General features: G+C 44.3%; 1 protein-coding gene across 2 annotated transcripts in view; it reads right to left on the reverse strand.

Annotated features, from left to right (window-relative positions):
• Btbd9 (BTB domain containing 9) overlaps positions 1–27,499 on the reverse strand; it is a 354,330-nt gene that overhangs the window by 297,873 nt on the left and 28,958 nt on the right. For both annotated transcript variants that reach the window (XM_028767910.1, XM_028767911.1), the window contains 4 exons: positions 14,913–15,124; positions 12,100–12,463; positions 10,213–10,477; positions 3,142–3,361 (listed from right to left, as the gene is read on the reverse strand). In XM_028767910.1, the coding sequence (XP_028623743.1) occupies positions 3,142–3,361; positions 10,213–10,477; positions 12,100–12,463; positions 14,913–15,097 (1,034 nt within the window). In that variant the 5' untranslated portion in view covers positions 15,098–15,124. The remainder of the gene's footprint in view (positions 1–3,141; positions 3,362–10,212; positions 10,478–12,099; positions 12,464–14,912; positions 15,125–27,499) is intronic.

Below are 27,499 nucleotides of genomic sequence, written 5' to 3' on the forward strand. Positions count from 1 at the left end.
CAAAATGAAATGCAAAACTGCTTTTCTTTACATGGTCAGATGATGGCCATACCATATCAGCAGCTTGGTAAAGCCAGAAAGGAGGAAGGAGAGACAGAGAAAAGAGGAAGAGAGTTGTGGGGGTGAGAAGAGAGAAGCAGGCGAGTGAGTACCCTCCCCTCTCAGTGGGGAAAGCAAGTGGAATGTTGGAGGCTCTCTACAGAAGCCAGCTTCCCCCCAGCTACCTCTCAGTCTCCTAGCAGAGCACTCTTAAAGGCTGGCTGCAGGAAAATAAACAACACGGGGAGATGCAACCGAAGACTTGCCAGCTAATAAGCAGCGGTAATGAAAATAGGCCATCCTCGTCCTCGAGTCAGCTGCCCAGGACCATTACATGCTGGTCCCACACTGAACAAATCTGTATTTCCTTGTCATGAGCCAAATTTAAATTTGAGATGCAGTTATTACTTGCACTGTAATATCAACAAGAACAATCTTGGAAGATTTAGGTGATCATAAATGTCAGCCTGCAGCCCACACTTGTGACCAGAAAAGGTCAGCTTATTTTGTGTCGTCCCCTCATTTTCCGCTGTCCCCTCCACTCCCATTCATTTTACCGCTCAGTCCCAAGCTGGTTATAACCTTTTATTGAACCTCTCTGGGTTAGCAGTAATGTGGGATATAATTTTACCACACATCAGAATCTTTTTGGCTTAAGATTTTGAATTTTTCACCTTTGCTTCAAATGTTAGCAATGTGTGTGGGAAAAGAACATGGCGTCGCTAAGCCTCCGGTGACTGTAAGAGAGACGCTAACACAAAGAGGCCTGTAAGTATTTAACTTCGTGCAAACAAAAAGCAATGCTTTCCGGTTCAAGCACAGCAACCTTCTTTATCAGTTTTATGCCAATTTCATTATTAATTAGATGAAATATATAAAGAATGGCTACCATCCGCAAGCAATGGGACTACGATACAAATACTATTATTACAGTGCTGTCATTGACCAGGGACTCTTGGAAAGGAGACATGAATTCACTCCAACCTCTGTCAATTATGCTTCAACTACCCCCCAGGATACATGTCAGAAAATCTATTTTTTAGACATTTAGAGTATATGACGAGTGAGTATGTGTGTGCATGAGTGCGTGCGTGCATATCTGCCTGAAGAAGTCACAGGTGGTTGTGAGCTACCTAACAGGAGTGTTGGAAATCAAACTCCAGCCCTCAGCAAGGGCAGTATGGGATCTAACTACTGAGCCATCTCTCCAGCCCCATGAAATAGATTCCTAATAAAGACAGACCAGAGAGCAATCCCCAAGGGATCTCAAACACACTGCACATACAAATGCTGGCTTTCTCCTTAAACAGATTCCTCCAGGCATGGCTCCAATGGCCAACAAAGACAAAACGGTCACCAGTGTGCCAACAAGACGTGCTCTCTTCCTTCCGTGTGCTTGAGCCCTAACACTGTTACAGCTGAACCGACAGGCCCAGACCCAAAAAGGCACAGCAGGTTGGGTGGGTCTCAGGCTAAAGGTGAGCAACACTGGAGACCATTTATTCTGCTGTCATTGTCCCTGTGCTCCTGCCACCGCAAATGGGTCACAAGCCCAGGGAAGCAGCACTTGCTGGAGGGAAGTGCTCTTGGAGCTCTGGGGAAGCTGAGTGTGCACCGTGGCCTGAAGCCCACCCCACTTCCCTCACAGCTCGGATTCTATTCCAGGGAGGCTTAGCTGTACACCAAAAGGCAATCTCCTCAGCTATAGGATGATATGCATTTTAAAGGTATTCATTATATCCAGTATGTAAGAAACCAAATAAATAATGTTCACCTATATGGAAGGATGCCAGATAACATTTCAAAACTAATACCCTGTTTAAAATGTAGTAACTGAGACATGAAATTAAAGCCAGGTGCAGTGGAGCACACATATCTGTAATTCCAGTATCTGGGAAGCTACGGCAGGATTGCAAGTGTGAGAGTAGGCAAGGCAAATTATTGAGACTCTGCCGCAAAAGAAGATAAATGCAAAGAGAAGAGTTAAGTCTCTAGTATAGCTAGTCTGTGTCTTGTAAAGCGATGTGAGAATTCTGTACTATGTCTGTGTATATGAGATAGATAACGGACACAAGTCAGATACATACAGATTTCAATCATGGTGGTGATGAAGTCACTAGCAATTTATATTTTCTGCTATGTGCTTTTCTGCATTTTTCAAACTAAACACTTATTCAGTGCTTGTATAGGAGGAAAAATGGGGGCTGGAGAGATAAGAGAACAGGTTACTCTTTTAGAGGAGCCGAGTTCAATTCCCAGCACACATATGATCACTCACAACTGACTGAAAATCCAGACTTAGGGAATCTACTGCCTTCTTCTGGCCTCTGGGAGTACATGATGCATATACATACATGCAGGAAAAACACTCAACACACAAAATAAAATATAAAAATTAAATTTTAAAAAGGTCAAAAATGTTTATTAAAGAAATCTAACTTTTAAACTCTTGCCCTAGAACAAATTTTCAGGAGAAATAGCAGAATGTACATAAAGAAATAAGCCATTTAAACCTGTAAAACCAAAGCACGTGATCACTGAATACCTAAGGCCTTTTTCCGGTTCTCTCGCCACTTCCTTGCTAAAACATTGTGCTGGCTAGTTTTGTGTCACTTGACACCAGTCATCTGAAAAGAGGAAACCTCAATTGAGAAACTGCTGCCTTAAGACCCAGCTGTAGGGCATTGTCTTAATTAAGGATTGATGGGGGCGGGATCAGCCCACTGTGGGCGGGGCCATCCCTGGGCTGGTGTCTTGGGTTCTATAGGAAGCAGGCTGAGCATGCCAGTCAGCAGCACTGAGCCTTGGCTTCTGCATCAGCTCCTGCCTCCAGGTTGCTGCCCTGCTTTGTTCCCACTGGTAATTCTTTGGTTCTAGACTGTAATGAAGAAGTGTAAGCCAAACCCGTTCCTCCCCAAGCTGCTTTGGCCATGGTGTTCATCGCAGCAACAGTAACCCTAGGACAAAGGACCTCTCTTGATAAATGTCACCCTTCTGCTAGTGAGGAGAGAGAAAAAGGGAGAGGAACCAAAGCAGATGACCAAAAAGTCAGGTCCTCTCCAGCAAACCCGGCATCAGCTTCTCCCAGACAGGAGGACTCACCGGCTGTCACGGTCCCACAGGAGGAGCCGGATGTGGTTTATAATGGACGGCTGGCCAAGCTTGATCTCAATGCCAGAGCGGCAGTCATCATCGATGGGGTGCCGGGAAAAGCCATGATCCAAGTCATAGTTCTGAGTGTCGCCATCCAGCAAGGCCGACTTCAGCTCTCCTTTCACAACCTGGGCCCCATACTTCATAGTTGCAATGTTTTCTTCAGGTACTATGGTTAGAATAGAAGGAGCGAGTGGATGGTTACTCTGAATCGTTCTAGAGTACTGAGGGAAAGGCGAACTTCTAGCATCTAGCTGATTCCAGTACCTGTATCTGATTTTAAGTTGCATAGGCAAGTCTATGGAAATGAAAGCTATACGTTGTTCACTAAGATTAAGATAGCGGTCAGCATTCGAAACTGAATGCCACTACCACAGCTAAAGGTCACCACCACAGTAAGCCAGACACTAAGCATTACTGAGAGAAAGTTAATACTAGAAACACAAGGAGCGGGACAAATGGACCCTCTCTGCTGAACTCATCCTGTTAGTAGGTTCAATTTAACATCCACTGAACAAAAGTAACCTACGGGATGGCCCATACCTGCCGCCGGACTGAGGACAGGTGGACAGCAAGCACAGAGAGAGAAGCCCCAGTGTTAGTCGCTGTTGGTCACATACCGACAAGATTAATCAATTTCCAAGCTGAGAAAATAAGATTCTATTTAAAAGAAAATACACATCCCTTGGGTGCTTGTTTGCCATCAGAATCCTCTCTCCATTATTGAGATTCGTGTCTGAGACTTTGAAGTACTCTCTACACAGGATGCTTCCCAGGTAGGGAGGGTGTCTCCAGTGCTGACATCCTAAAACTGGCACTCTCCGTGGAGGCTGCATAACATGTTCAGAGACTGAATTTAAATCAAGGCTGTACTCTGAGCTGGATATACCAATTTCTTAATGTCAACTTCAATTTCTTAAGAGGACGATGCCTGTGTCCTACATGTTCTCCGTAAAGACTGAGATGATGTTTGCAAAGCATATAGTATGTTCTTTAAGAAACAGGCATTACTATACTGCACACAGACATAAGAACTATTCAGGTTTGCTGCCACAGTGCACATACAACTTGGCCGCACGGTGTGAGAGGAAAATGGGACTTTTCAGATGCACGAGGAAGAGACAGGAAGAATTCAGCATTGCAGAGATGGTGGGAAACAGACTTTGCCAAAGTTTTCAAATGAAAACAAGTAAAGACGGGGGGGGGGGGGGCAGGGGGGGGCTAGAGGTGGGGGGCGGCGTTGTCCACAAGAGGACACTGGGAGCTAAGAACAAAGGCGACAGAGTGAGGCAAGTCGGCAAAACCGCCCACTGCAGCAATGCTCAGCAGCTGGAGTGGCAGCAGCATAACGTTCTGTGTCAGATGTGACAGTTCTCAGCACTCTGCACTTTACAGATACTAATTCCTTCGAATGGGTCCTCACGCTAATCCTCAGTGCACAGTGTAATACCACAGCCACCACAGGCGACAAGGGGAAGCACTGGAAGCTCAGCGGATTCCTGCCCAGCAAGCAGCCGAGCTGAGGCCAGACCCCAGAGGGTCCCTAGGATGAAGCTCTGCTCCTCCTCCACAAGCCAATTCTGATGGGACTATCACCTACAGCTCTGATAGCACAGGTTAAGACTGCGCCATAGAGGTGGACATGTAACAAGCCTCCACACTTGGAAACTAAAGCCCCCTTCCTTCGGTACTAAAATATATCAGACTCTGGATAATATACCAGGTACAAGCTATGATTATAGCTGAAATCTAAACTAGAAATTAAAGGTTATCACACACAGGCCCAAGTCTTCTTTTGAAGTTTCTTTTGCGAGCCCTCGAGCACTTTCTAGCCATCCTCAACAGGTTCATTCCCTCCGAGCTGAAGCTCATCTATACAAGTGGAGACTCCCCCGCGGCAGCTAGAATATCAGTACTCTACTAGATAAAAATACAGCTCCATGGGGTTTGTCTTCAAAATCCATAGCTCAATAATGAATTTAAAAGGAAAAGTAAACCTGGAAAAATTTAAGTTACAAAAATGATCAAACTGTAAGGATTATTTTTTTTCATAAGTATTCTTAGTACCTATATCTCTCTAAGCATGAAGAGAACTCTTAAAAATATGAAGCAGCAACTGGACTGAGCAAGATCATGAATAGTAATCACAATTTTCTTTTTTATACTTGTGATTTATAATGTTATTTTATAGCCATTAAAAAAATAAGCTTTATAGCCCTATAGAACAAAGGTAAAAAACAATTACTAGAAAGGGAGAAATGGGGGTGGGGGGGCAGGGGGTGGGACGGGGAGGTTATCTCAAGCCCCTCCCCTCACTAATCTCACAACTGGGGTCAGTGTCTAGGACTATGAAGTCATCTACACAGGATGCTTCACAGGTAAGGAAGGCCTGTCACCAGGTGCTGACACCTAAAACACTCTTCAGAGAAAGAGGAGAGGTTGCATAAACACACTCCGAGACTCAATCATAATTTAAAACCAAGCTACACAGTGACACTATCTGAGGCATGGAGCTAATTATTCTGTGGTTTTCTTTTATATTCCTAATTATCATTTGAGGACACAGACTTGACACAGTCCTCTCTATATATGAGTCTTTTGAACACACATCAGCTCTCTGCCCACTGGAACCTCTTTACCCAGCTCTACTGCCTACATCCTCCTCTCGTCTCCTTACTAACGTCCTGAAGAACGGACAGTCCTCCTGCTCCCACACTGAGAATGTGGAGATTAGGCCTGCACAGAGTGGGTGAATGCGGGGGTCAAAGCAAGACTAAAGCCTTGGGAAAGTCATTCATAATGACAGTTGTACAACAGAACCCCACCCAATTTACTTTCAGAGGCGGGGGTTCAAAGCTGACTATGTGTGAACCACTCACTATACAGACCAAGCCACAGACGTTCAGTATCCAGCATGACAAGAGAACCCCACAGACACTAGACACCTTCACAAATGAACACACACCAGAGATGACACAACAGTAAAAGGGAGTCTCAGAACTTTCAAAGGGTCCTTGAGATAAGTGAGATTCCGTGATAGATGAGAGAGACTTAAAATTCTCGTCTAGAAACAAGAAAAGGATGCATTTAGTCACCTGTATTTTTTTTAAGTCTTGACTCAGGCACTGTGGCAGGTGCCAGAAGACCACAGGCAAAAAAGAACACAACTGTATCTTTAAAGAACTCAATCAATGAGACTTAGACAAGTAATCAACAATTATATCACAGCTGCAAAGACCCAGTCTAGTAACTAGAACACACACACATACAAATTTACATATTGATTTTTACTCACTAAAATATTCTGAGGCTAGAATCTATGATACACTCCTGCTATAAACATGCAAAAACAAGAAATTACTGTTCTCTTCCCCAAAGTCTAAGACATGAGATAAATAAACCAAGGTAGAACTTGACATTATTAGAAAACACACTAACTTTCAAGACAGAACATCTCCAGAACTAAGATAGAAACTAAATGTTAAGGGAATGAAACAGAGGCAGTCCAAACATCCCAAGGAAAAAAAGTAATTTCATTAAAAAGTTAATTTCCTTTTCCTAACTGTAGAGATAAATGTTATTGTATATGCATAAAATTCATGTGCTCTATCTTCTAGAGAGACCAACCAGAATCATTGAGCAAAGACATCTTCTGGATTACCCACCTCCTTAAAAATCTGCCATTTAGTAAAGCTTCAGGATAGACAGCTGAGGGGTGAATCTTCCAGAAACCAATGTTAGTGACCAAGAAGAAGCCCTCGTGTCGATGCAGGCTTCTCTGTTCTTCCTGGTAAGTCTCAACACACAAACACTGCACGCACACACACACACACACGTCCGTCCAGGGAAGAACAAAACAATCACACAGACTCTGCCAGTAGATCCAAAACAAGCAGAGCTAGCCTCAGCACCATCAGCCTAGGAATAGTTCTGCATCAACATCAGACCTTGTTTCCCAATTGGGGAAACGTGCTAAAACAATCCCCTGAATGTTTGATGGCATCGCTTAGAAAACAGCCTCTTAAGAAACCGCTAGGGATGTATTGTGCTTTCTCAGCATTTTTATTATTTATTAGACTACTTAAATACTCTAAGAGTCAGAAACCCCTCCTACTCAACCATCCCCCAATGATCTGAGGATTGCCACTTTCATAATCTGTTCCTTGATCCCTGCCTGAATTTCTTCTAAAGGAAGAGTTCACCACGGATGAGCAATCATCACAGTAAACACACCTCTCCAGAACTGAGGGCCTCAACTATCCCACTCATACGGAACCTCCCAGAGCGCTACAGCCCACAGCTCACCCATGGACTGACCAGCTAATCAATTCTAAGGAACCATAACTGTTTGAAGTGCCAAATATACCTCACACCTACATCCGTGACCCAACCACATGTTCAGCAATCCAGTTCTAGGGCCCTATCAGCCAATCACAGGAAAGGAGGGGAGGGGCTTACATAAGAGGTACCAAATGAGGACTTGGGAAGTGTAAAATCAAACACTCATCCTGTCATGTCACCTTTCCCTCCTACTCTAGCCAAGGCTGACTTCACCTCGAGTTCTAACTGCTTCCTGGATCTTTCCAGTGTGTTTTCAGGAGCTACGTCACTTCTCTACTGCCTTTTACCTCAATTCACAGACAGAATGGCTGGCGCACTGTGAGTATTATCCTTCCCTTAAACACAACGGCTTGACTCCTAGGCTGTCACAGCCTCATTCGTCACAGTTCACAGGAAGCCCTCTCGATTCTCCTCCACCATGCTGGTCTGGTATCATGAGACAGCACTGACTGCCTCTCCCTCCAGCAGCTCCCTCCTGGTCAGCATCCATGGCTCTCAAAGCTCTTTTGTCTCTGCTTCTCCAACTCCTCCTCCAGCTCGGCAAGGCTTGGCCTCTGACATCGTTCTCCTTTCCCTTGCTGTCCCCAGCTGACTGAGCGCCAGCCATGTGCTTCCACTCCCAGGAGCTTTACCTCCAGAATCCATCCACCACTCACTCACCGCTCTATGCTGCTCAGTGTGTCCAGCGGTCGAGATAAAAGATCAATAAATAAGACCCACACAAAACACTGTGTTCAAACCCCAAGAGTAAAAGAATGTGGTGACTGACAGTTCACACAATGACAGAGGAGGGGGAAACCACACCAATACTGACAGCAGCGGTCTGTTACTGAGCTTGTATTTATACAAATTATTTTACTTAATCCTCATAACAACACTGAGATAGAAAACTAGAAATCAAATCATTTATTGCCAGATCACAGAGCTACTGATTACTTCAGGTCTTAAAATCAAACTTGTCTGGCCCAGGGACTGGGGTAATAGCTCAGTCTACAAAGTGGCTACCATAAAAACGGTGAGGACCCAAACCTGTTTCCTAGTCCACACAAGCTGAGTATAAGGGCACAAACTGGACATCCCAGCACTGGGGGACACAGAGTTAGGCGGATCCCCGGGGTTTGCTGCCCAGCCACTCACTCGGCCTGATCAGCATGCCCCAGTTCCCAGTAAAAGACCCGGTCTCAAGATCAAGTTGGATCACTCCTAAGGAATAATACCAAGGCTCACCTCTGCCCTGCAACTTCCTGCACACACATATGCATGTGCACCCACAAAATTTGTGAGGCCCCAAAACTACTATCAACTGAAAAGCAATCTAGATCTGATAACTCAGGAAATAAGACCAGGCTGAGGACATCTATTTAGGGCCCATCAGCATTTCAGGAATGTCCCAAAACAGTCAGCAGAGGAATCACTCCAGGAAACGGCCAGCTCGCCAGAACTGACAAACATCAGAAATCCTCCAACCAAACAGCACAGAAGCAAGCTCAGCGTCTCTCAGGAGCACTGTGGCTCATTAACTCTGAGGACAGAGAGTGCTGAGGTTCACCTGACACTGTTTACTATCCTAAGATAACAGGGCCATGGAATTTCTGGCTTCGTAGTCTTAGAAAACTATGGTGACTTACCCAAAACATAATCCTCAATTTTATATCCTGTTAACACCAAGATCTTCCTTCCTGGAATTCTGTCTATACCTCTGTTATTCCCCACTGCTCACCCATAACTCTACTGTGTCTGTTTTGCAGAATAAATTCCCTCCTCACAGGTCCTCCTGAACCCAGTTTAAATCCTGAACCCAGGAGCGCACCTCCACAGGATGATTGAGCAGAAGGCAAGAAACTCATGTTCGGTTGGAGTGGCACTGTGACTGGGTGAGTGCCAGTTTGGAAGGTGGGTGAGATTAAGAGAGATAGCTGAGTATCTGAGAGGCCCTGACTAAAGGGTTTGATACAACCAGAAGGCTTATGCTACCGCATTAACAAAAGGTCTGCATGTCAGTTTAAACCAGATTATGGAAATATCTGAATGGTGATTTCAATCTCCTTCCAGTACAATGACACAGAAAGGGCTGGAGAGATGGCTCAGGAGATAAGAGCACTGACTGCTCTTCCAGAGGTCCTGAGTTCAATTCCCAGCATCCACACGGTGGCTCACAGCCATCTGTAACGGGATCCAATGCCCTCTGCTGGTGTGCAAGAAGACTATGCACTCGTGTGCATAAAATAAATCTTTAAAAAAGAAAACATTTTATAGTTGTCAACTGCCATTATTTCATTTGCAAGAAAAATCAAAACACTGTTATAACATCAACCATGACATAGACGCTGTTGACGTAGACGCTGTGTGTGCGGCACCTAAAGAGTTAGACACGCAGTACCTGCCAGGGCTTGGAGAGGAAGAGGGAGATGTCTTAGTGTGACAAGCAACCTTTCAGGAAATGTCTAGGAACACTCTGAGGAGCAGATGGAAGAGTGTGTCCAGAATGACCGGAAATAGCTGTGCTGGGCATGTCTGTGGCAGCTCATCATGTTGGGACAGATGGCAGAGAAAGACACTCTCAGGAAGCAGAGCTCTCTGCTCTTGGCCCAGCATATGCTTTGCAGACCTGCAAGCCAGTGCTGCAGCTAGAACTGGTGTAAGATGCCAACACACGGTGAGGCAGGGGCGGGTACTTACTGAGCATGCCTCTGTAGTTGAGGTCCATGTCCCGGCTCTCCGACCGCACTTTGATGGCATCTAGAATAGCATCCGGAGACAAGAGTCCTGACGGCCTCACCACGTTCAGCAGCTCGGTGAGGCTCATTAGAGGTAAGCGCACAGCCTGCATGATTTCAGCATGGTTCTCTTTTGCATTGTGCTTACACCAGTTTAACAAAGCTAAGAAAATATCTTTCTCAGGAGCAGCAAACGAATCTCTTAAGACGATGTTCAGGAGTGCTGTCTGCAAAGAGTAAAGAGGCACTGTAAAGAGTCAGCATGGCGCACAGCCGCGTGCGCACGTGCGCAGCCACTCAGCCTGGCCGGACACAGGCAGCCATCGCAGCCTTGGGCTTCGGCCTTCCTAGCTCTTCCCTTCTGTGGGAACAGGCAGCAGCAACAAGCCAGATGTGGAATACCGGCATTTAGAAGGCTGAGGCAGAGGGATTACTGTGGGTCTGAGGTCAGCCTGGGCTTCATAGTCAATTCTATCTAGGAAAGCATGGGCTATTAAATTTTAAAAAAGAAAAAGAACAGCACCTTTCCCTCAGACTCAGGTGCTTTGTGCCACTATATAAAGCAATGGGGTCTTTCCCACACATCTATACCTGTCTTTTCTTGTTTTAAAGAGGTTTATTTTGTTAATTTTTAAAATTACAATGCAGAGTAAGTGACATTTGCAAACATTTTGCTCTTATTTGTAAAAGTCTTCTGCTTCACTTCCCATGTCACTACCCTACACACGCACACACGCACACACGCGCACACGCGACAAGCACACACGCACATGCACACTAGTACACACACACACGCACACAAGTACACGCACACGCACCCCACACCTTTTTTTCCCAGTTTCTTCCTTCTTAAGATCTCCTCTTCTCTTTCCAGAGGTCCTTCTTAGTTCCTGGCCTACACCTACCATGTTGGTTCACACAAGCTAGTCTTCTGGAAGAGGGACTCCCGACTGAGGACATGCCTCCTAAGACTGGCCTGTACACACTCTGTGGGGCACTTTCTTGATTAATGGCTGGTGTGGGAGGAGGCCCAGCACTCTGAAGGCAGCACCACCCCTGTGCAGATGGGTCCTGGGGTGAACGAAAAAAGCCAAGCTGAGCAAGCCTTAGGGAGCCAGCCAGTGGCCAGCACCCCTCCAGGGCCTGCTTCATTCCTGCCTGCACGGTCCTTCCCAGACTCCCCCAGTGATGACGGAGGGCTACCTAAAAGCTGTCAGCTGATAGAAACCTTTTCCTTCCCAAGTTGCTTTTGGTCATGGTGTTGGTTTTTTTTTTTTTTTTTTTTTTTTTGGTTTTTCAAGACAGGGTTTCCCTGTGTAGTCCTGGCTGTCCTGGAACTCACTCTGTAGACTGGGCTGGCCTCGAACTCAGAAATCCACCTGCCTCTGCCTCCCAAGTGCTGGGATTAAAGGCGTGCGCCACCACCGCCCGGCTGGTCATGGTGTTTTATTAGTGCAATAGAAAGCAAACTAAGACAGCCACGCCCTTACATTTGCGTATTTTTACACATATCCATTAGAAGAGCAACAAGTGGGGTTTGTCTTTCTGAGGATGGCTTGTTTCACCTCCTGTGAGGATTTCCAGTTCATCCATCCTCTGCAGCTGTTATTATCATTCACTTGTTTCTGGCTGAACAGACCCCACTGTACATAAAACTTACTAGAGAAACCTTGAAAAGAAAGAAAAAACCCAAGCGTGTAAGATCTAGAGCTCTGGCGGCCAGTGGCACGCGCTGGACCAGATGACTGCTTTGAGAGCAAGGGTTTTGGTTCTAGGACTGCTGTCTGTGGTCGCTCAAGGACAAGGAAGGGAAGGCATGCCGAGAAAGCAAGTGCAGAGCAGAACACACCTTGGACAGGGAGAGGAAGCCGTCGCTGGCCAGCACCTCCTGAGCATTCCTGTCCATGAACATGCAGCACATACAAGTCAACTTGGGAAGCGAGTAGAGACTGGCAACGTCAAAAGTCATACAGACATTCTGAATGTTCAGGATGGTGCAGAGATACTCTGAGGTAGAATCCTCTAGCTCTGGAAATCCGTATTTGTGAGCCAGGCTCAGAAAGTCCAGCAGCACCTCCTCCTTCTCATCCGTCAGTGTCGCCCGCCCCGTGTAGATATATCTGAGGAGCATCGTGAAGGCCTCGGCCGTGGTGTCTTGGAGAGGGATCTCTGCTTCAGGCTGTGACTCTCGCATCCCACCATACAGTAATGCCCTGCACACCAAACAAGAAACACAGTTAGAAAACCTCAAACACAGTGTGCTGCAAAATCTATGAAATAATGGTTCCCAACACTATGCAGCTATAGATTTGCTTAAAGACACAGAGATCCAGGTACAGAAATGCAAGTGATTTTACGTGCTTCTTTAAAGGAAACAAGAAAAAGTATTTTAAAACCATTTTGAGGGCTCTGCTCTTCCAGAGGTCCTGAGTTCAATTCCCAACAACCACATGGTGACTTACAACCATTTGTAATGGGATTCCTGTCCTCTTCTGATGGGTCTGAAGACTGCGACAGTGTACTCATATAATAGATAAATCTTTTTTAAAACCATTTTGAATTAATACCACAAACGACTGAGCTAACGAGATAGTCTGAGAATGCCAGAGCACACAGGAGCTGAAGTGATCCTGTGAGAGAACAATGAACTCAATATAAAGAAGCTGCCAGTCCACGAACCGCTTACAAAGTAAATCCGTCCAAGGGGGTGAGCAGACAGACAAACGGGAGCTTCTAACAGCGGCACAACAGTGAGAAACTGGGGTCTGCCCTGCAGTGCTTTAAGGACTAAGGCTCTGAGCCCCTCCCCGTTTCAGAAAGCAATTTAGTAATCTATTCAAATCTGAACCGTACACACCCTTCAACTCAGTAATCATTCTTTTAAGAAGCTGCTAGAGGAAAACATCATTGATTAGGGAGACATCGGAATGAGTACAGAAACCCGGGGGAATCGGAATGTCAGGATGGGCATGGTTGAAACACTGTGTATCATCGGGACGATCAGTGGGGATCAATGGGTTCTAAGAAAGCTCTGCCATGGCTCTTTCCCAGTAATGGGTAAAGGGGTTCAATGCTCGTGAGAGGTCCCCTCTTGTACAGCTAATATGCCCTCATGGGGAACTGGCAGGCTCTGGGGTGTGACAAGGCTGTCAGAACCCTGGACTGCTGACAGGTAGCTATCCTTGGCGAAGGAAGAGCTTTCTGAGTGAGGATCTGAGAGTGTTGGTGATGAAGTGGGTTTAGCCCGAGTGAGCCCCAAATACCTCAAAGGGTCAGTGTCACAGAAGCAGAAAGGTCAGTAAGTCAGGGAATGTGTCCTGTTAGCTCAATACCATCTGCATGTTTCTAGAAATGTCTGGGTTTCTTTTAACTGATCACATTCACATGCGGGTGTCTTTCTCCATTGCTTGTTAAGGAGAGGAGAACATACAGTATTCAAAACAGTAAACAGAAAGAAGAGACTGTCTATTATCAAATAAAGAAGAGCTGTAAAAAGCACTTTCATAGTACCAACGGGACAAAAAAGTAAGCAAAGGGAAAGGAAAGACAGACCAAGGCCAGGCGCCAGAGCCTAGGGCCAGGCTAGGGCCATGAAAACTGACCCTTAGGAAGGGCGGCTGGCTCTCGCTGGTTTTTGAGTTTCCAGTTTCACTAATAGTATTTCATTTGTACAGGAAGGCAAGGTGTGAAAACGCTCATAGAACTGTGGTAGTTCTAGCCACAGAGCACACACTTCCAGGAGCACACTGACTGTGAGTATGACACCAAGGCGTGCCTGCTCCACTGTCCCCATCGGTCCTCCTCTCAAGGCTACATGCAGCTTTCACTGGAGGACAAATGAAATTTCCCTAAGCCACAAGCCTCTCAATTTCTCCAAATGAAACTGTGACTCTATGTACCAGTTTTATTGTAAACAGACAAAGTTTTAGTAATGTCAAGGTCAAAGACAAACAATCACATAGGTAATAGGTCACTGGTGATTCCCGTTTAGCAAAGATGAGGTGAAATGCAGGTAAGAGATCAGTTTAATTGTTATAACCTGGAAAATTAAGGACCTAAGAATTAGCTGTCTGTAAGTGGGATTTATTCATTCATTAAATATGCATTTATATATATATGTTTATATATGAAATATTATATGTATAATACATTAATTTTAGTTCTAATGTAACTCTGCAACAGTCTTATCTAATACTTGTTTCTTTGAGTGGGTTTCCCCCATGCCTGGGAGCTGTTGTTAGGTTACCCACAGGTGCTGGCTACAGTCATCCAAAGCTGAGAAGCACCCGGGCCCATTCAGTCTGGAGAGCCAGCTTACCCACAACAAGAAGTCCACCCGCCAGTGCCCCAGCGCTGACTCCCTCCAGCTACTGTGCACAGAAGGTAAACGCAGCACACACAGCCTGAGAAAGTGCTTCAGACACCAAGAGTTAACTGGTGCTCTCTGACCCAGACAGCCTTCTAAGCCCTTAACTCTAGGCTGGCTCCTAAAGAAAAAGGAATTCTCAGGAAGTGACAACTCTGCAAAGATAAAGTTCTTCTAGACACTGTACTAAAGGAGTTCACTTGGTACACTTGAGTCACATATTTTTCATAGAAAACACCACTGCTTCCCACATGACTTAAATCTAAAAATAATAATAATTATTATTATACACTTACCGAAAATATTGGCACCTAGCTGCTAAAATGACCCTGTGGGCAGGAAAGCGCTTCTTTTCCACCACAAACGTGACATCACCATACTCTTCACCAATCAGCAAGGCACCAATATGCTCAGACAGAATGTGCACATGATCAATTTCCCCCACTGCAGTAAAGGGGCGGAGAGGGTGGCTGTTACTCATCGTGTGGAACAGATGGTAGTCACGGACCTGTCAAAGGAGGACCGGGAGTTAGTGAGGGACAGGGGCATGCGCAGAAAACCCAACATTCTATCAACCACCCAAACTCCATACCAACAGCCATCAGCAATGATTACATTTATTTTCTTTTTGAAACAGTTTTCAATGTGTAGTCTAGGCTAGCCTTAAAGTCTGTGTAGATCAGGCTAGCCTGGAACTCACAACCCTCCCATCTCTGTCCAAAGTGTCAAAGGTTTCTTTTTAATTAACCTGTTGGTTCTAACAGCTCAGGCTGTGAAATTAGCAGTGCTAAGAGCCATCATAAGCTAAAATCACTGGCTCTCTGCCAAACAGCACCTCAGGAAAGGAAATCCGACGGACAGGTAGAGAATACCCGCATCAAGCAGAGACTGGTCTAGCAAGGTTGGATACAGCATACCCCACCCCACATTCCTGGCAGCATCTTTCTGGTACAGATCTAGGCATAAATTATGAACAGAGAAAATTTAGTATCTTTTCATGTAAGAGATTTTGATCTGAAGCTACCTTAAATAATTTACAAAAAAGATATTCTGTGGTCACAAAGGTAACTTACTTTATTAATAAAATTTTAGAGAAACATCATAGCTGTCTTCTAAAATGAGCCCATCTGGCATATTCTCTAAATTGCCACTTCTCAGCCTGGTGAGAGCTGTACATGTCTAATCCCGGCGCTCTCAAGAGACCAAGGCAGGATTATGGGTTGAAGGCTAGCCTGAGCTACATAATAAGGCTTTTCTTTCATCCTGTGGCTCGGATGATCGGGTTGATGGGATTGGCAGCCTATCGTATTTCTAGACATTTCCTTGCTTCTATGTGCAGTCTGCATATAAAAATCACTGAAAATCAAGAGGCTGAGGTTCAATACATTCGAAAGGGTAGTTAAGACCTTAGAAGGCTAGAGTAGTTTGTAAGTTTTCATTGGTAAGCATGCCTTTTTCAGATGTTATAATTCAGCAAATCCATGAGGGCTTTCACCAGCATTCAGATCCTCTGGGGTAAGAGGTGACTCAGAGGTAGCCTCTATATTGAGACCAGAGACTCTGAGCCAGATATACATGCCCTCTCCACTGAACCGCCACTGTCTTCAACATCTTACTTTAATCAAATTTAAAGGCTGAGGATCTATCATCTTCAAACTTCCACAGCCAGATCTGTTACTAGCAAGATGTGTGAAAGTCTATCTCCTGTGACTGCAGGGAAACCTTCATGAACCAAGTTCTTTAGCTGCTTGGTATCACATGACCACCCCAAGAGAGAGAGAGACCAACAGCGAGAGCCTTGATGAAAGGGAACATAGTGGGTGACTGGCAGTAGCACCTGCACTGCTGACAAAGGGTGGTAGACTGCGTGAGAATGGCCCAAAGGCTCCTGTGTGCACACTCGGTCCCTGTTAGTGGAACTGTGTGGGAAGGATGAGGCGCTGTGTCTGTTGGAGGCCTCACTGACGTCACAGTGGGAGAGGTGAGCTTCCAGCTGTTTCTGCCCCACCCTTCCCAACACCATCACAGGCTCACTCCTCTGCAACCACAGTCACACTACGTGCTCTCTTTTATAAACTGCCTTGCTCGTGGTCCACAGTCACACTACGTGCTCTCTTTTATAAACTGCCTTGCTCGTGGTGCTTCATCACAGTAATGAACGAGTTACTAGTACACAAGGCAAACCCTTTGCCTTAACTGAAGCTCCCATTTCAAAGAGTCACAACTCAACCATCTACAGTCATTTGTAGGTTAGACACCAACTTCAGCTTAACAGGACCAACTGAGAAGCATCAGCTACAATAGGAAACGTGGGCTGACACTTTAACACAGGAACTGGGGCACACAGTCCATAAAGGTCACATAATAAATACTTGCGGCTCCGTGCACTAGACAGCTTTGTCATAAATACTCAAGTCTGCCTTGAGAACTGAAAAGCAGCCGTAGGGAATAAGTAAATAAATGAACATGTCTGTGGTTTAATAAAGCTATTTTTATTTATTTATTTTTATTTATTTATTTTTTATTTATTTTTTTGGTTTTTCGAGACACGTTTCTCTTTATAGCCTGGGCTGTCCTGGAACTCACTCTGTAGACCAGGCTAGCCTCGAACTCTCGAACTCAGAAATCCGCCTGCCTCTGCCTCCTGAGTGCTGGGATTAAAGGCGTGCGCCACCACCACCCAGCTGCTATTTTTATTTTTTAATGAGATGGTGCCATTCCACGCATTAGGACCTGAGTTCAATCCCAAAAACCCACATTAAAAAGCAAGACAAGGCTGAGCACATGCTTGTAATCTCAGCCCTGGAAGACAGAGATGGGTCCTTGGGATTCACAGTCAGTGAGCTGCAGGCCATTGAGCAAAGGAGGAGGAGGGGGTTACACAGTGTTCGAGGACAAATTAACACTCAAAGTTGTCCTCTGACTTTTACAGACAAAACAGAAATAACACGTATGCATATACGTGCACACACACATATTCATATTTTAAAAAATGGGTTTGATCAATAGACCAGTTTGCCAAGTGCTTGACTAATATGATCAAGAGCTCTAGACAAAGGATCAGACAGGGTTTGAGGTTTCTCTTCTTTTCTCCTAGTTTATCTGCTAATGTTCAAAATCACCTAGTCACTTCCTGTGTTAGCCAGAAAACTCTGAAAGCTACTGGATTCTGACTCCAAATCCCACTCCTCCCAGAAGAATACTCACATCATTCTGTTACTCCAGACCAAACAGACTATTTGCACTGACAGTATGCACTGCATATGCCTCATGAATATCCTCTGGTGTAATAGCTCTTAACATTTATCTAAGTCATGGCCAAGACTCAACCCACTGCTAAATGACTCTGGCTGAACAATGACTGATTTTCAGTTAACTAGCTCAGTGGGATATTTACAATTCATCAGCTGACAAATCATGAACATTAATTCTAGATATGTAAATATCTGCCTTAATGGGTTCTCCAGATCTTCACTTCTCAATACATATAATTTCACTTTGCCAAATTTACATTTTAATTATGTTTTTCCAAGTGGAAACATAAAGTGAATAGTGCTGGATACAGAAAACAGCCACTTAGTGTGGAATAAACACAATTTTTATTGGCATATAGAAATAATTTTAATTAGACCAGTGATTCTCAACAAGCTTGCCATACACTGGAACCACACAGGAAGCTCAGAAAACTGAAAATAAGATGCCTGTGTCCTCCCCCATCAGTCTTACTTAATTACCCTGTGATGGCCCAGGCACTGCAGTCACCACACTAAGTGATTCGAATGAGCAGTGCGACTAGCTGTGGGTCATGCTATAGTTTCAACGTGGTTTGTCCTCCAAATATCCATCTGATTAAGGCTTGATCCAACAGATCACAGAATCAATGTGTGAAAGATTCAGGAGGTGACAAGTCACCTTCAAGAGGTCAATGGGAAGTTCTTGAGGTCACTGAAGACAGAGGGCAGTCCTCAAGAGTTGAAGCCACAGCAAGCATGGGTCCACTAAGCTCTCAGGCTTCCTATTTCAAGATCTTTTCTTCCTCCTCTGTGTGCTTCCAACATTTAATACCTTCCTGCCACATGAGGTGCTGAGCCAATGGCAGGATCATGCTCTTGAACTTCCAAAAGTATAAGCTAAATAAACCTCTTTTCTTTATAAAGTTATCTGGCTTCAGATATTTCATTATAGCTATGCAAAGCTAATATATAGTTCACATTCTCTAGGCACACAAGCTTAAAAGCAAAATATATCCAGAAGAAAAACAGGTTCTGTCCTAGGTTTAAATTGCTGTGATAAAACACCATGAGCCAAAACAAGCCAAGGGGAAACTGGTTTACTTCACCTTACAGTGTACCTTACAGTGTACAGTGTGCATCAAGTGCATCAAGAAGGAGGCAAGCACCAGAGCTGAGACAGAGGCCATGGAGGAACCCTGTTTACTGGCTTCTCAGCCCTCCTTCTCTTACCACCTAGGATCCTTCCTAGGACCAGCTCGACCTTCAGTGGGCTGGGCCATCCCACATCAATCAATCAAGAAAATGCCTTCCATACAGACCTGTCTACGGGCCCAGCTGATGGGAGCATTTTCTCTGCAGAGGAGCCTCTTCCCAGATGACTTTAACTTGTAACTAGCTTGTGTCAAGGTGACAAAAAACCAACAAGGACAAATTCTATTTTGATATTATTGCAAAGTGACAAACAATGCTAACAAAGTTATCAGACTGCATATGCATATATATAGAAAACTAAGTAATATCAATAAGCTAACTTATTTCCATGGATGTGCTCCACATGTATCTTCTTTTTAAAGGTCTACTGTGAAAGTTACACAGCATTATTTTTAAGTCATCAATTTTCATTTAATAAAACTAGAGGAAAAGATGACTAAAGCTCGTAGAACTGAGAGCTGACATGTTTCAACTTTCTCCACTGAGCTGCATTGACTGCATGTCACCTTTCAGAACCTGATAATCGAATGACATCATTTCCGCACACACAATGCGGGTATACAGACTGTGTGCACGATGCGGGTATACAGACTGTGTGCACGATGCGGGTATACAGACTGTGTGCACGATGCGGGTATACAGTAGATGATTATTTCCTCATGTAACTTCTATAACTCTGCCACTCTCCCTGCTAATGCTTGCTTTGCCCTGTCCTATCAAACAAGAATAGATCAGGTACTGTGACAAGATGGAAGGGAACCATTGGGATCAGAGGAGGACAATTCAGCGGAACAAGAGAATGTATGTCAGCCACAGCCAAGTATAAAAATGACATAATTAAGCCTCTTACTGTATGCTAATTAAAACAAACTGAAAACAATTAAGAACAGAAGGCTGAGAAGACAGTAAGTTTTGAAACGTTGGAACAAGTATGCGTCATAATCAGGGTGAACAGCCCTTCCGACGGCTGAGGTATGCGCCTTTCCTTTCCCTATACACAAACATCACCTTCCTTATGTTAAGAGCATAGAATCTGGGGAGACAGCTCAGCTGTTAAAAGCACTGGCTCTTCTTCCAGAAGACCCAGGTTCAATTCCCAGCAGCCCCAAGGCAGCTCACAACTGTAACTCCAGTTCCAGGGGATCTGACATCTCCACAGACATACATGGAAACAAAACATCAATGAACATAAAACTAAACAAATCTTTAAAAGAACATGGAATTCATTTCTCCTCCCAGGAAATCTGGAGTTGGAATCACTTTAACCACCAGAAGTGAGCTTCTGGGCCTAAGCCTTCAGGAGGTCTGACAGATCTACTCTTATGCCTTGGGGGCCTGAGCTGCCCAGGCCATGTGAACAAGCCAGATGGTGAGCAAGAGACCCTGAGATTACAGGAGGAATAATGAACCCAGGCGAGACGAACGCCAAGGTCCAAACATTCCCAGTCGAGTGGCCCCTCCCTGCTCAGTCATCAGAGCCAATCCATAGGCTGGATAGAGAGGGATGCTCCAACTCCAGCAGGTACCATGTGATCCAGACACAAGCTGGGCTCTGTCTAAATCTGACCCACAGAATTAGAGTAAATTTATAAATGCTATCTATTTAACCCATTACCTTTTAGAGAACTCTGTTGCCTAGCAATATATGAGAGTCAGTGTTTCCTTAGCTCTAATGAACACTAAAGCAAAATGGCAGGGTACGAAAATCAACATATAAAAATCAATAGGTTTGCTATATGCCGACAAAAAAATTGTCAAGAAAGACTAAGGAAAGAAAACCTTGCTCATGGTTGCCTTAGCCTGTGACAGTGAGAGGGACCCTGTCCGCACGATGAGATCTAGCGTCACAAGCAGTCAAGCTCTTATGGCATGCCGTTGGAGGATTATCAAGACTAGATTATTTGAGGTGACAAGGCACATCCTAAATGTAGGTGGTTCCTCTCCTTGGACTGGAGTCCCAGTGGACTAACTAGGAATATACAGAATAAAAAGGAAGCAGAAAGCCGTGTGGCAGCATTCCTCATTCTGCTGCCTGACTATGGACACAGGGTGACCAGCTGCCTCTCCTGCCACCACAGCCCCTCTGCCTTGATGAACCATCTCCCCAGATTTAGCCTCCCTTGAAATTGTGAAACTTCTGGCAAGAAAGAGGTAAAACACTTTCAGAGACCATTTGAAAAAGACTCCAATATAACCCCAAGAAGTGACAGATGAGAGCGTGTGTAGTTTCTGCACATCAAAGAAAATAATCAGCAAAATAAAAAGGTAGCCACGGAATGGCAGGAAAGCTTTACAGTACATAGTACATAGTCAACAGAGGAAACATCTAGAAATCACCAATAACTCTGAACTCAAACAAAAATCCACAAATCGGCCAATTAATAAACAGGCTAATGGACTGAACAGACAACTCTCACAAGAAATACAAATGCTCAATAACTATTTGGAAGTGCTCAATCTCTTAGCCATCAGGGAAATGCAAATTCAATCTATACTGAGGCTTCACCTTACGCCTGTCCGAAGAGCTTTTGCGGAGATGGCTTGGTGGATGAGAGCTTGGACCACTCTTGCAGGGGACCAGAACCCAAGTCAGACAGCTCGCAACCAATCGTAACTCCAGCTTCAAGAGCTCCAATGCCCTCCCGGGACGTAGATATTCACCTCTGTGTACATAGCGACATACAGACAAACATGTATATACCTGATCTAAAGTTAAATAAATCCTTTGTAAGAATTCTACTACGTAAGTGCTGTACTGGATCCCACTGTCACTCCGGGCTCACTGATTGAGCAGGAGGACTCACACACGGTTTATTCCATAGTTAATATTCACTGCTGGGATCTACTGCGGTAAAAGTACACAAAGAAAACTCAGCAGGAGCTAGAGAGATGGCTCCTCAATTAACACCACTTGTTCCTCCCGTGGCCTCAGGGGATACCACATGGCTCACAACTACCTAACACCAGTTCCAGGGATCTGATAGCCTCTGGCCTCCATGGGTATCAGGCATGCACATGGTACACACACATAGATGTCAGCAAAACACTCATGCACACAAAATAAACCTTTTTAGAAGAAAGAAAAATTATCAGAGGAAGGGTCTCATGGGGCAAAGCCTATAGGAACGCAGGCAAGAGCCCCCTAGGATCCACTCCAGTGGAGTCCTGGAGCACATGCTGAACTCCCCCAGGGCTGTGACAGCACAGACAGAAAGTTTCCATCCAGGAAAGCCTGTTAGAAACTCAATGCCCAGAGCACTTGGTGGGAGCTCGTCACATGGGCAGCTCTGGCTGAAGCAATGTCAACTCCTGAGTTTCAGGAGAGAGCCGCTGAAACAGTTGTTCAGTTCACACACAGTGGACTCCAATCTAAACTGCCAGGTGTTGGGCGGGGCCAGCCACGCAAGCGATTGTCCCACAGCTGTCCAGTCCTGCTCTGCCCACTCTTCTCTGCAGAGCTTTAGAAACAGCAGGGGACTGAATGATCTAGGCAAAGACACTGAAAGTCTACCTACTGTCGGAAAGGCAATCTACTTAATCTTAGAATTAAAGAAATGGATACTAAAAATAACCATAGACTCTATTCAAATGTATCCCCAACCTCCAGCCTCCCATGACATAGGGCCAAACAACATTATGGACAAGTTTCTTCACAATTTCAACATTCAGATCATCCTGAAGACATTTAATTCTATCCCCATGAATGAGAGAAAAGTAGTTCTCTGCCAGTTGTGGTAGCACATGCTTTAGGGTATGCTGGAGGATCTCTAGGGAAAAGTCCATTTCTAACTTTATCTTATGAGATCAATATAACCTTGACATGAAGACATTACTGCATCTATAAATTAAATCAAGATTAATGTAAAAATCCTCACCAAAAAACACTTGGAAACAATGAAGAAAAAGGACTCATTAAAAAACTGGACAAATTACAACAGATAAAAACAGAAAATATTAACATAGTAGACATTAAAATAAATTTTAAGACACTCATTACAACCTTTTTACATTTTTTACTTTATTTATATATTGGGCGTATGTGCACTTGTTGCAGAGACCCTTGAAAGCTAGAGATGCTGGCTCCCTAGAGCTGGAGTTACTGCAAGCTTTCAGTTGTCAGTGTGGGTGCTGGAAACTCAACTCCGGTCCTCTGCAAGAGCAGTAAACAGTCTTTGAGCCTTATCTACAGCCCCATAGTTACAGACTTGATAACAAAAGTTTTAATTGGGGACGGCTCAGCAATTAAGAGCACTGGCTGCTCTTCCAGAGGTCCTGAGTTCAATTCTCAGCAACCACATGGTGGCTCCATCTGTAATGGGATCTGATGCTCTCTTCTGGTGTGTGTCTGAAGACAGCTATAGTGTACTCATACATATAAAATAAATTTAAAAAAAAAAGTTGTAATTGGTTCCAAATAAAAGGATCGCAGCCATCTCCACTCACACACTCAGACCGTAATACCATCTGGTTAACAGGGCTCAAGTGAGTTCAGGAATAAGTCAGTGCCGTCTACTCATCACTACTAACGTTTTAGGGAATAAAAACTATGCAACTGAGAAAAACAAATGACAGTGGATGGGGACAGAGGCAGATAACCATCACTGGCAGATGACATCTGCCCATGGGAGACAATCGTGAGAAATTAATTACCAAACACTATTTAAAAAAAAAAATCAGTGAAGTTCAATGATGCATCCCCCATAAAGCGATTATAATGAAAATCTATAGTTTTCTCCTATGCCCCCCCAAAAAAATTGACTAAAAAAATATAAAGGAAAGTCTTGAAATCTATGACTTCAAACTACAAGAAATATCTAGGAAAAAACTAACAGCACATGTAAAGGAAGCTTTAAAACTCCCCTGGAAGATGTAAGAGAAACAAAGAGGTATACACTGGCTAAGGAAATATCCAGAACTGTAGAGACAGCAATCATCTCTGAACCACCACATGAAAAAGCATACTGGATATCTTATAAATAAAAAATACATTGTAATAGAAACTTCAGGCGGTGAAATTCATGAACATTCTTGGAAGAATACACAGTTGAGAAAGTCCTTGGGGGCTATAGTGATGTCAGTGTTTAAAAGAGCTTGCTAAGCAACCAGGATGACCCGAGTTCAGACACGAGCACCCACATAAGACACCAGACACGGGCTTGTCTCACCGCAACCCTAGGGTTATTAATCAAGACAGGAAGACCTTGGGAGTGGAGGGTTGTTGGCTGCCAGCCTAGTCAAAAAAACACAAGCTCCAATTTGAGAGAAAACCCTGCTTCAAAAGATAAAACCAAAGTGATAGAGATGGACACCTGATAGGCTTGCTCTGACATAGACACCAGTACCTACATACAAACATCCACGGTAACCCCCACGCTCTCCCACACTCATGCTCACGTACATACAGTACCTACATACACGTATCCACGGTAACCCCCCACTCATGCTCACGTGAATGCCTAACAAGGATTTTCTCTATACCAATCCTACTTCTTTGTATACAGACATATTTTAATTTTTTGGTTGTTAATATTACAAAACTAATTGGTTGGTGTATGAGGGAGCAACTTAAATTTGCCACAACCAGTCCTATCTGATTTGGTAACTAAGACAGAAATGGTAAATACAAGAATTCTCTCTTACAAATCAAAATTAAGTCGTGCATGGTGGCTTAACTAAGTATAAGCTGGAAGATACGAAATTCAAGGTTGAGACCAGCTGGAAAGAGTCTGAGGTCAGTCCATGTGGAAACTAGGTAACACTGGTGAGAAGTAGCCCGGCCCTGGGGACTGTCTCTATCTGACACATGCCAACTTCAGATCAGCCCTATGAGACTCTCCCAGGCGGAAGGCAGCCTTCCTCAGACACGTATGACCTGACTTACTCCTGGTCACCGGCCTACAGCCTGAACTTGCTTTCCACAGACAAGGCGGGACTCAGTCATTCCGCCCACCTTCCCCTCAGGGGGGCAGAAAGGCGGGGCAACAAGGGCTTGGTGTAGGGGTGGACAGAAACAGCTCAACTAGGAAATGTACCTTCCTCAGTACCTTAGTCACATACTGAGGGGTCCTGGACCCTAGTGTTGACTTTCATTGTTTCCAAAGTATCAGTAATCAAAATATGGCTTGTCAGCAGTACTAAAACACCAACAGTTACTACCTGTTTGTTATGCGGTAAGAAGCCCACACCCAGTTTTCCTCACTAAAATAATAAACAGAGCCCATCAGTGAAGTGAGAGTATCATATACAGCACACAACAGTGTTCTAAATGCCTCAAAGAGGAGAGAAGGAAGCTGGCCTAAACACCCATGTCCTTATTTAACGCACACTTTCAAGCAATGGTTTACAAGCTTTATTTAAGGCTACTCTGATTTTTATAATTAAGGCTACTTTCCCAGTATTTCATGAAGAGACAGTCAAAGTGGCTCCACAAGATGGAGACGCCGAGTCCTTGAGCCCGTGTGAGTCTCCCCTGGGACACCCTCTCCACCCGGTGTAGTTCCTGACTGAAAGGCCTTTATGAGGAAAAAGACCTTCTGCTCTCTAATTGCAGACTATAAATGATCTTTCTCTGGGGGAAGGAGATGGCATTTACAAGCAGATGGCTTAGCAATTTCTTTCTGCTCTTGGTACCCATGTGGTGTGTAATTTGAAGTAGCATCCCTTAAACTTTAAATTAATAGCACTCAGGAAGTCAACTCTGCCCTGTCTGCATCTTAAACATTCTCACAGAGGACCCTGCTCTATCTCCTCACGGGAAGAACACCTGGCTTCTGAGGCACACTCCTCTTGTCACTAAGAGTCTGAAGACGACGACCACTCTAGAGGTGTAACCTTCATCCTGATATTCTGGAAGTCTGATTCTACAAGGAGCACTGAAGAGCAACAGGAAACATGGGGCTTACATAGCAAGAGCAAAGACTGAACCCACACCCAGGCTACCTTCAAAAGCCACAGTATCCCACAACTGTCTATGTTTGTAAATACTCATAGACGTAAGTCAGCCTTAACTGAACCCACACCCAGGCTACCTTCAAAAGCCACAGTATTCCACAACTGTCTATGTTTGTAAATACTCATAGACGTAAGTCAGCCTTAACAGATTGTTTAACAAAAATCTTGGATGGGATTATCTTTTGAGCATGCACATATCTCCACTTACTAATTATCACACTGATCCTCCACTTCTCTGCCAAGGGAAAAACTAGTCTCTGAATCTGCACATCACTCAACAGAAGGCTGACTGAGCTCTCTTTTAATACAGCACCAGTGCTGGGAAACGGAAACATACTCCATTCACACCAGGTAAAATACGCCTAGCTGGGAAGAATAAAAAGCCATTTTCATGTCATCTTTAGGTGGGTCACACATACCTTTGACTTATTAATATGGGAGAAGACAATTCATATTTGAACTGCCATGTAAAGCCTACACTAGGAATACTGTTAATACAAGTATGCGTCATTATACACTATAGGGTTAACTAAGATATCTATAGCAAATGTAAATAAGCCCCGAGTACATTCTAATAAAGACCAGAGTAGGAAACTCAACTCTGCTTACACTAAGGAGCATGTCCTTCTGCATCAGCGCCTTCTCCTGGGCTACGGCCACATCGGTCCTGAGCCCACTGAGCACTGCATGAACCAAGTGCCAACAGCAGAAACACACAGATAGGCCTCTAAAGCCACAGACAATGAGACAGTCACCAGTGACACAGAGGTTATCACTTGTAATAATATTTTCAAACACAGGACAAGGCATTTCTATTTAATTTCTTCACTGGCACATTATGAGGCTATAACACTACTGTATAGATTTGAATTATATGGTTTCCTAATTAATAAAGGTTATTACAGCATGAACTCCCATTAAAGCAGCGGAATCATCAACTGCGCCAGCATAATTTCTTTGTAGCAAAGCCTCTGTGAACATCCGCATTATTGTCTGTGTAAAGGAAATTGGCTTTTCATTTACAGAAGATTATAAAAATGATCTTCTGTGCAGAGTTTGGCTATAGTTTGTTATACCCCAATATCATGACTATTTTCTGTAAAATTATAAAATAGATTAACATTTCAGTTAACCTTAAAGCCTGATTTATAAATTCATGCATGCTATTCTCCGACAGAATTTAAAAGAAATGTTTACACTTTACACTTGTATGTCTGTTCTTCTTCCTCCCCGCCCCCATACAATTTTGTTAGTTTTGTAAGCCTTGTCTTCATTCTAACTCCAACCTAGCACTCCCCACTGTAATGAAAAGAATCCGTAAGTGTAGTCTAAAAGATGCTACCAAACCCACAGACAGCTGACTCAGCGAGGGGGCATGGAACTCACCAAGAACTCTCCCCAGATCCAAGGCAAGGGTGTTCCACACACTGAGTGTGTGCCTCACACTGTGTGTGTGCCCGCACTAGGGGACAGACAGGAAGGGTGTG

This window comes from Grammomys surdaster, unplaced genomic scaffold, assembly GCF_004785775.1.
Source record: "Grammomys surdaster isolate TR1022 unplaced genomic scaffold, NIH_TR_1.0 183, whole genome shotgun sequence".
NCBI lineage: Eukaryota > Metazoa > Chordata > Mammalia > Rodentia > Muridae > Grammomys > Grammomys surdaster.